This window comes from Lampetra fluviatilis, chromosome 59 (assembly GCF_964198595.1).
Source record: "Lampetra fluviatilis chromosome 59, kcLamFluv1.1, whole genome shotgun sequence".
NCBI classification, from domain to species: Eukaryota; Metazoa; Chordata; class Hyperoartia; order Petromyzontiformes; family Petromyzontidae; genus Lampetra; species Lampetra fluviatilis.
This window is the reverse complement of record NC_136333.1, coordinates 3,325,673-3,336,681: the sequence shown is the minus strand read 5'-3', so window position 1 is coordinate 3,336,681 and position 11,009 is coordinate 3,325,673. Positions and strand designations below refer to the sequence as shown.

The 11,009-nt window shown below is 47.5% G+C and overlaps 1 protein-coding gene across 1 annotated transcript in view; it reads left to right on the top strand.

Annotated features, from left to right (window-relative positions):
• LOC144950729 (fibroblast growth factor 10-like) overlaps window positions 1-9,219 on the top strand; it is a 34,516-nt gene extending 25,297 nt beyond the window's left edge. The window contains exons 3-5 of the mRNA XM_078880802.1: window positions 7,489-7,592; window positions 8,926-9,014; window positions 9,114-9,219. Coding sequence (XP_078736928.1) covers window positions 7,489-7,592; window positions 8,926-9,014; window positions 9,114-9,219 — 299 coding nt within the window. The remainder of the gene's footprint in view (window positions 1-7,488; window positions 7,593-8,925; window positions 9,015-9,113) is intronic.
• Window positions 9,220-11,009: the final 1,790 nt, after the last annotated feature.

The following is an 11,009-nucleotide window of genomic DNA, read 5'->3' as shown; positions in this document are numbered from 1 at the left end:
TGATCGTAAACAAAAGAGAGAGAGAGGGGAGAGATGCACCACCATAACCACCATAACACCATAACCACCATAACCACCATAACCACCACCCCAATCATCATCACCACCACTACCATCATCACAACCATCACCACCATCACCACCATCACCACCACCATCATCACCACCACCACCACCATCATCACAACCATCACCACCATCACCACCATCACCACCACCATCATCACAACCACCACCATCACCACCATCACCACCACAACCATCACCACCACCACCATCACCACCACCATCCCCGCGGGGGGGAGGGGGGCCCAAAACGCGCGCCCCCCACGAACGCCGCCGCCAGCGTCCTCAGCGTCACGAGAGCGCGGATCGCGTTGTGGGGGCGGGCGAACGCCGGCCGGTTGCGTGCGGAGTTCCGGCTTCACCCATCGTCCATGTAAACACGGGGGGCGGGGGGGAGAGGAGGGGGGCTGCTAGGAGCGGTGGCGCAGCGGTTAGCGCGCTGCGACGGGCTCCACGCCGGCTAGGAGATGTTAACTACCTCGCCTGGTCTGCAGGAGGTCGTGGGTTCGATGACGACCTTGACGCCTGCTGCTGTGTATTGGAGTTTGCGTGTCTCTCTCATCATCATCATCACGGTGGCTAGGAGATGTTAACTACCTCGCCTGGTATACAGGAGGTCGTGGGTTCGATCCCGACCCTGACGCCTGCTGCTGTATATTTGGAGTTTGCGTGTCTCTCTCATCATCATCATCACTGTGGCTGGGAGATGTTAACTACCTCGCCTGGTCTACAGGAGGTTGTGGGTTCGATCCCGACCCTGACGCCTGCTGCTGTATATTTGGCGTTTGCGGTGTCTCTCTCTCTCTCTCATCATCAACACGGTGGCTAGGAGATGTTAACTACCTCGCCTGGTGTACAGGAGGTCGTGGGTTCGATGGTGACCTTGACGCCTGCTGCTGTATATTTGGAGTTTGCGTGTATCTCTCTCATCATCAACACGGTGGCTGGGAGATGTTAACTACCTCGCCTGGTCTACAGGAGGTCGTAGGTTCAATCCCGACCTTGACGCCTGCTGCTGTGTATTTGGAGTTTGCGTGTCTCTCTCTCTCTGTGCACGTGGTCGCGTGTATTTTTGTCTCCGGGTCCTCCGGTTGCTGCCTCCACATTTAGAATCAACATCGCGCGTTCAGAGTGGTTTGGCTGATATATAATTTCCGAGTGATGATGATGATGATAGGCCCACTTCGTTGAGCTATCATTTGCGGCCAGGTCGCTTCTGAAAAAGAGCTAGGGCTGAAATAAAAATAATGTTATTAATACCATTGGTACATTTGTCAGTAAAAAATATGATAATTGTTTTTTACCTTTTATCTGGCAACAAAACCGACACCTTTTTTTACAAGGAGTCATGTTTGCATTGACCACAATACCTGCAGTCATAATGCAAACAAAAAACACAACTCTGATAATGTATGCACTGTCCTTGAAGTTGATTGGTCCACACCCGAGACAGCTTTCCTTAGAGCCTAGTCTCACATGGTGTTGGACCAGATGACGCCAAAAGGCGCACAACTCAAAGACAATGCACCATCAGAGTATGAGAGCTCGGGGTAAGCATTTGTTGCCAGATAAAAGGGTACAAAAACTATTATCATAGTTATAAATAGTTAATAGTGTGTGATTGACTGTGTGAGTGAGCGTGCGTTTTAGTTGGCACAGGAGGGGGTACAGCTGTTGCATCCGCCAGTCATCTCAGTCAGTCAACCCATGCCACCTGATGGGCCTGTCCCGTGACCTTCTGGCCAGCAGAGAGCCTTCGACGCTTCACGTGGCCTCAAAGTGCACCTAGCCTGGCACAGGCGCCGTGGTGTCGTCCCCGCCGCTTAGTGTGTTGGTGTTGTGTGTGTTGGTGGTGGGGAGCGGTGGTGCTGCGGTCAGCGCGCGGCGCTGCGAACCCGGTGCACCCGAGTTCGATTCCCGTTCATGGCCATCAACACCAGTGACGATTATCTGACAAAACGGAACGAGTTCCATCGTGACGTTTTAATTCTAGATTTGAAGCTTTCGTGACTGCAAGGATTCATACTCTTAGGTTTGTTCGTAAAGTCACGTAGGTAAAAAAAATAAAAAAATACTCAAAATAATAATATAAATAAAATAAAATAAGAAATCACGACGTTTCGGAGGCAACACACGTCTCCGTCATCAGGTGGGACCGTCACAGCTAGATTTACTGTATCACCTTGATACAGTATCAAGGTGATACGGTATCAAGGTGATACGGTATCAAGGTGATACGGTATCAAGGTGATACGGTGTCAAGGTGATACGTTATCAAGGTGATACAGTATCAAGGTGATACGTTATCAAGGTGATACGTTATCAAGGTGATACGTTATCAAGGTGATACGGTATCAAGGTGATACGGTATCAAGGTGATACGGTATCAAGGTGATACGTTATCAAGGTGATACGGTATCAAGGTGATACGTTATCAAGGTGATACGGTATCAAGGTGATACAGTATCAAGGTGATACGGTATCAAGGTGATACGGTATCAAGGTGATACGGTATCAAGGTGATACGTTATCAAGGTGATACGTTATCAAGGTGATACAGTATCAAGGTGATACAGTATCAAGGTGATACGTTATCAAGGTGATACAGTATCAAGGTGATACAGTATCAAGGTGATACAGTATCAAGGTGATACGTTATCAAGGTGATACGTTATCAAGGTGATACGGTATCAAGGTGATACGGTATCAAGGTGATACGTTATCAAGGTGATACGTTATCAAGGTGATACAGTATCAAGGTGATACAGTATCAAGGTGATACGTTATCAAGGTGATACAGTATCAAGGTGATACAGTATCAAGGTGATACAGTATCAAGGTGATACGTTATCAAGGTGATACGTTATCAAGGTGATACGGTATCAAGGTGATACGGTATCAAGGTGATACGTTATCAAGGTGATACGTTATCAAGGTGATACAGTATCAAGGTGATACAGTATCAAGGTGATACGGTATCAAGGTGATACAGTATCAAGGTGATACGTTATCAAGGTGATACAGTATCAAGGTGATACGTTATCAAGGTGATACGTTATCAAGGTGATACGGTATCAAGGTGATACAGTATCAAGGTGATACGTTATCAAGGTGATACGTTATCAAGGTGATACAGTATCAAGGTGATACGTTATCAAGGTGATACAGTATCAAGGTGATACGTTATCAAGGTGATACAGTATCAAGGTGATACGGTATCAAGGTGATACAGTATCAAGGTGATACAGTATCAAGGTGATACGTTATCAAGGTGATACGTTATCAAGGTGATACGTTATCAAGGTGATACAGTATCAAGGTGATACAGTATCAAGGTGATACGTTATCAAGGTGATACGGTATCAAGGTGATACAGTATCAAGGTGATACGTTATCAAGGTGATACAGTATCAAGGTGATACAGTATCAAGGTGATACAGTATCAAGGTGATACAGTATCAAGGTGATACAGTATCAAGGTGATACAGTATCAAGGTGATACAGTATCAAGGTGATACGGTATCAAGGTGATACGTTATCAAGGTGATACAGTATCAAGGTGATACGTTATCAAGGTGATACGGTATCAAGGTGATACGTTATCAAGGTGATACAGTATCAAGGTGATACAGTATCAAGGTGATACAGTATCAAGGTGATACAGTATCAAGGTGATACAGTATCAAGGTGATACAGTATCAAGGTGATACAGTATCAAGGTGATACGGTATCAAGGTGATACGTTATCAAGGTGATACAGTATCAAGGTGATACGTTATCAAGGTGATACGGTATCAAGGTGATACGTTATCAAGGTGATACAGTATCAAGGTGATACGTTATCAAGGTGATACAGTATCAAGGTGATACGTTATCAAGGTGATACGGTATCAAGGTGATACAGTATCAAGGTGATACGTTATCAAGGTGATACGGTATCAAGGTGATACGTTATCAAGGTGATACGGTATCAAGGTGATACGTTATCAAGGTGATACAGTATCAAGGTGATACGTTATCAAGGTGATACAGTATCAAGGTGATACGGTATCAAGGTGATACGGTATCAAGGTGATACGTTATCAAGGTGATACAGTATCAAGGTGATACGTTATCAAGGTGATACAGTATCAAGGTGATACGGTATCAAGGTGATACGTTATCAAGGTGATACAGTATCAAGGTGATACGTTATCAAGGTGATACAGTATCAAGGTGATACGGTATCAAGGTGATACGTTATCAAGGTGATACAGTATCAAGGTGATACGGTATCAAGGTGATACGTTATCAAGGTGATACAGTATCAAGGTGATACAGTATCAAGGTGATACGTTATCAAGGTGATACAGTATCAAGGTGATACGTTATCAAGGTGATACAGTATCAAGGTGATACGGTATCAAGGTGATACGTTATCAAGGTGATACGGTGTCAAGGTGATACGTTATCAAGGTGATACAGTATCAAGGTGATACGGTGTCAAGGTGATACGTTATCAAGGTGATACAGTATCAAGGTGATACAGTATCAAGGTGATACGGTATCAAGGTGATACAGTATCAAGGTGATACGGTGTCAAGGTGATACAGTATCAAGGTGATACGGTATCAAGGTGATACGGTATCAAGGTGATACAGTATCAAGGTGATACAGTATCAAGGTGATACGGTATCAAGGTGATACGGTATCAAGGTGATACGGTGTCAAGGTGATACAGTATCAAGGTGATACGGTGTCAAGGTGATACAGTATCAAGGTGATACAGTATCAAGGTGATACGGTATCAAGGTGATACAGTATCAAGGTGATACAGTATCAAGGTGATACGTTATCAAGGTGATACGGTATCAAGGTGATACGGTGTCAAGGTGATACGTTATCAAGGTGATACAGTATCAAGGTGATACAGTATCAAGGTGATACGGTATCAAGGTGATACGTTATCAAGGTGATACAGTATCAAGGTGATACAGTATCAAGGTGATACGGTGTCAAGGTGATACGTTATCAAGGTGATACAGTATCAAGGTGATACAGTATCAAGGTGATACAGTATCAAGGTGATACGGTATCAAGGTGATACGTTATCAAGGTGATACAGTATCAAGGTGATACGGTATCAAGGTGATACAGTATCAAGGTGATACGGTGTCAAGGTGATACAGTATCAAGGTGATACAGTATCAAGGTGATACAGTATCAAGGTGATACGGTATCAAGGTGATACGTTATCAAGGTGATACAGTATCAAGGTGATACGGTATCAAGGTGATACGGTATCAAGGTGATACAGTATCAAGGTGATACGGTATCAAGGTGATACAGTATCAAGGTGATACGGTATCAAGGTGATACAGTATCAAGGTGATACGGTATCAAGGTGATACGGTATCAAGGTGATACAGTATCAAGGTGATACGGTATCAAGGTGATACAGTATCAAGGTGATACGTTATCAAGGTGATACGGTATCAAGGTGATACAGTATCAAGGTGATACGGTATCAAGGTGATACAGTATCAAGGTGATACGGTATCAAGGTGATACGGTATCAAGGTGATACGGTATCAAGGTGATACGGTATCAAGGTGATACGGTATCAAGGTGATACAGTATCAAGGTGATACGTTATCAAGGTGATACGGTATCAAGGTGATACGGTATCAAGGTGATACGGTATCAAGGTGATACGGTAAATTTAGCTGTGACGGTCCCACCTGATGACGGAAACTTGTGTTGCCTCCGAAACGTCGTGATTTATTATTTTATTTTATTTCTATTATTACTTTTATAATTTTTAATTGTATTTTTTACCTACGTGACTTTACCGAAAAAACCTCAGGGTATCGTTAAGTTTAGTTTAAACCGAACGTTGGCATTCGCGAGGACGGTGAACTTTTAAAGTTTTTGGGGCATCTGAACGACCTCCCACCACGTGACCGTCAGCCACCGGCTCACGGCGCTGACCCAATCACCGTGTAGGCCACGTAGGGGCAGCTGCCACTGTGTGTGGGGGGGGTGGGGGGAGGGGGGGCACCCATTTCTCAATGTGTCGCGGTGTTCATCAATCATTTTTAGGAGGTGGGACGGAGAAAGTTGGGGGGGGGGGGGGGGGTTGAGGCATTGTCGCCGATAAGAAATCGCGATGAGGGCCGCCACGCATTTGAAACAATTTGTTTTGGGGGGGGGGGGGGGGGAGTTGGGTTTTGGGGGGTGCCTCGCAGCAGCATTTGTGGCTGCGAAACGTCGGGACTTGATGACGATGAGACCACTCGTGGTGGCCGCGTCGCTTCGCACAAGGAAGCTGTAATGTAACTCGTAAAATAAAAATTGCCCGGCCAAATGTAAACGAAACGTTGTTTAGATTTCGATTTAAAGCTTTCGCGACTGCGGGGATTCATCTTCTTGGTTCTTTCGGTAAAGTCACGTAGAATGGAAATAATAATACATAAATAAACCATTATAAAATAATATAATATTTTTTTGTTATGTTTTCTTTTATTTTTATTATTTTATTATTTCCATTCTACGTGACTTTACCGAAAGAACCAAGAAGATGAAACGTTGTTTAATTTCACGCACGCGCATTCGTGATGGATTGGACTCATAAGAGGGCGCAATTACAAACGCATGGCTGTCAACCCACACGGTTCAGCCCCGTGTTCTTGTCCGGGGAAATTGGGATTTCAGGTCCATTCGGCGTTCCGCCGTCTCAATACGGGCGTTGTGTGTTTGTCCATTCGTTGGCGTTTCTCACCTCGCGATGGGATTTTGCAGGATGATCGTTGAGACTTTGAAGGGCATGGCCGTGTCGGGTGGTGGTGGGTTCACGGCACATGAATATTCACGCGACCTAACAACCCGTGAAATACCATTGGAACCTCATTTGCCAGTAAAAAATATGATAATTGGTTTTTTACCCTTCTATCTGGAAACAAAACTGACACCTTTTTTACAAGGAGTCATGTTTGCATAGACCACAATACCTGCAGTCATAATGCAAACAAAAAACATAACTCTGATAATGTATGCACTGTCCTTGAAGTTGATTGGTCCACACCAGAGACAGCTTTCCTTAGAGCCTAGTCTCACATGGTGTTGGACCAGATGACGCCAAAAGGCGCACAACTCAAAGACAATGCACCATCAGAGTATGAGAGCTCGGGTTAAGCATTTACACCATTGGTACCTCATCAACTTCAAGGACAGTGCATACATTTTCAGCGTTATGTTTTTGTTTGCATCATGACTGCAGGTATTGTGGTCTATGCAAACATGACTCCTTGTAAAAAAAGGTGTCAGTTTTGTTGCCAGATAGAAGGGTAAAAAACCAATTATCAACCCGTGAAATCTTCACGATGGAATTGTGACCCTTTGTGGTAGACCCTGACCTTGACCCTGACCTTGACCTTGACCCAGATGTGCTGGAGATCACCGCGGTGGAGGTGGGGGTGGTGGCGATACGCGGGGTGGAGAGCAACTTCTTCCTCGCGATGGACAAGAAGGGCCGAGTCTACAGCACGGTAGAGCCCCCCCCACCCCCCCCCCCCCACACGCTACAGCCCCCCCCCCCAACTCCCCCCACCCCCCCAACTCCCCCCACCCCCCCAACTCCCCCAGCACCACCCTGCAGTGTCATCACCCCCCCCTCTCCCAGCACCCATCTCACCGTCTCTCCCCAATCTCTCTCTTACCATCTCACCATTCACCTCACCACCCATCCCACCACTCATCTCACCATTCACCTCACCATCCATCCCACCACTCATCTCACCATTCACCTCACCATCTATCCCACCACTCATCTCACAATTCACTTCACCATCCATCCCACCACTCATCTCACAATTCACTTCACCATCCATCACATCACCCATCTCACCACCCATCTCACCACCCATCCCACCATTCATCCCACCACCCATCTCATCACCCATCTCACCACCCATCTCACCACCCATCTCACCACCCATCTCACCACCCATCCCACCCACCCATCTCACCACCCATCCCACCACCCATCTCACCACCCATCCCACCCACCCATCTCACCACCTATCTCACCACCCATCTCACCACCCATCTCACCACCCATCTCACCATCCACCTCACCACCCATCTCACCACCCATCCCACCCACCCATCTCACCACCCATCTCACCACCCACCTCACCACCCACCTCACCACCCATCTCACCACCCATCTCACCACCCATCCCACCCACCTCACCACCCATCTCACCCTCCATCTCACCACCCATCTCACCACCCATCCCACCCACCCATCTCACCACCCATCTCACCACCCACCTCACCACCCACCTCACCACCCATCTCACCACCCATCTCACCACCCATCCCACCCACCTCACCACCCATCTCACCCTCCATCTCACCACCCATCTCACCACCCATCTCACCACCCATCTCACCGTCCATCTCACCACCCATCTCACCACCCATCTCACCACCCATCTCACCACCCATCTCACCACCCACCTCACCACCCATCCCACCACCCATCTCACCACCCATCTCACCACCCATCTCACCACCCACCTCACCACCCATCCCACCACCCATCTCACCACCCACCTCACCACCCATTCCAACCACCTCACCACCCATCCCACCCACCTCACCATCCACCCCACCACCCATCCCCCCCACCCACCTCACCACCCACCACCCATCTCACCCACCCATCCCACCACCCATCTCACCACCCACCTCACCACCCATTCCAACCACCTCACCACCCATCCCACCCACCTCACCATCCACCCCATCCACCCCATCTCACCATCTCACCACCCATCTCACCATTCACCTCACCACCCATCCCACCCCTCACAGAAGAACTTCGGTGACGACTGCCGCTTCTGGGAGCGCATCGAGGAGAACGGCTACAACACGTACGCCTCCCGCACGTGGCGACACGCGGACGGGGCCTCCCGGGGTGGGCCCCAGAGGGCCCGCAGCGCCGGCCGGGCTCGGCGCCCGAGGCCCCTTGGAGCCGGGAGACCCCGCGGGTCCCTCCGGGGCCGCCAGATGTTCCTGGCCCTGAACGGCAAGGGGGTACCCAGACGGGGGACCAAGACCAGAGCCCAGCACCCCTCGGCTCACTTCCTGCCCATGCTCGTCTCCTGATCCCCTTGCTCCGTTACCCTCCCTCCCTCCCTCCCCCTCCACCCCATCCCGCCTCCCCCACTACATCATCATCAGCGTGGCAGGGCCGTGAGCATTGATGCTTTTCTAACTTGTGTAGCGAGTTCAAGGAGACGTAGACGGCGTAGTCGGAGGCACACTTATTTATTCTAACTTCACACTCAGCACAGGCCAATCAATGTATGCAACACTCGAAGGGGTAACGGCACTTTCACCCGTCTAACAGGGAGACCCTTACTAACGCTAGCCCGGCTAGCCTGCTCCCAGGTCAGAGGTCGCAAACGGGTTTTGATTCCTTACCCGTACCCGTACCCGGCCGCACCAGGGTCGCAAATGGGAACCCGTACCCAGCCGGGTACGGGTTCCCGTTCCCTACCCGTACCCTACCCGAAATGAGTGACAAACGGTGACTCACCAGTGACGCACGGTCTACCCGTACCCGTACCCGGCCGCACCAGGGTCGCAAACGGCTACCCGTACCCGTACCCGGCCGGGTACGGGTAGCCGGGTATCGGGTAGGGTACGGGTATCGGGTACCCGGTTGCGACCTCTGCCCCAGGTCCACCACTACAGGGCTAGGGGAGGCCAGCTGATCCAGCTCTGGCCAAGCTGGGATCACGGCACCCTGAGTCACCAGACCGCCTCTTACAAGAGCATCGGCTCTGTACTAGTGGTGAGTGTAGTGGTGAGTGTACTAGTGGTGAGTGTAGGAGTGGTGAGTGTAGTGGTGAGTGTACTAGTGGTGAGTGTAGTGGTGAGTGTACTAGTGGTGAGTGTAGGAGTGGTGAGTGTCTATTTGTTTGTGTTTCTCCCTTGTGATGGGACTTTGTAGGATGAACGTTGAAATGTATAAGGGGCAACTGGGTGACCAATAAGGTCTGAGTTGGTCTTTAATGAGGTAGGGCACTGATTAGATGCATACAGCAGCGCCTACATCGTAGCTGCAATCATTATAAGTGCTCGTAATATTTTTAAAGTCACACTACTGTGAACGGCGGTCATCCGAATGTTATGTTTCTCTGAATTCACCATCACCTTTATTCTCGTTATTATTTTTGCGGTCGAGTATTTACATCGAATCATTTTCTACTGATGGTGTCCCTGCTGCTACTATAAAAAATAATTGGTTCTTTCGGTAAAGTCACGTAGATAGAAATTTTTTTTTACAATAATAAAAGCAAAAAAGCACGATAAAAATAGTAAAATAAAATAAATGTAAAACATTTTTTTTAAATAATAAAAGCAAAAGAAAACAATAAAAATAGCTAAATAAAATTAAAACGTAAAATTTTTAACGAAAATAAATTAAAAATAATAAAAGCAAAAATCCCACGACGTTTCGATCGCAAGACAAGCGGCCTTCATCAGGCGGAGAGAAGACCACGTGTGTTGCGATCGAAACGTCATGGGCTTTTTTTTGCTTTTATTATTTTTCATTTTATTAAATTTTTATGTGACAATTTTTATTGTGGGTTTTTTGCTTTAATGTTTTTCAATTAATTTAAACATTCGTATTTTAATCAAATTAATTAATTTATTTTATACCTACGTGACTTTACCGAAAGAACCAAGAAATATGAATTCCTTGCAGTCACGAAAGTTTTAAGTCAAAAACTTGCTCAAATAGATATTCTAGACGACGTTGATAGTGTCGGTGATGCTGCTGCTACTGCTGCCACCCTTGGCAGTGGTGGTGCACAACCAAACATCATCCATCGTACTTGGCATGTCACACGACTGTGTTGTGTTTTAGTTCATCTTTATTTGATCTC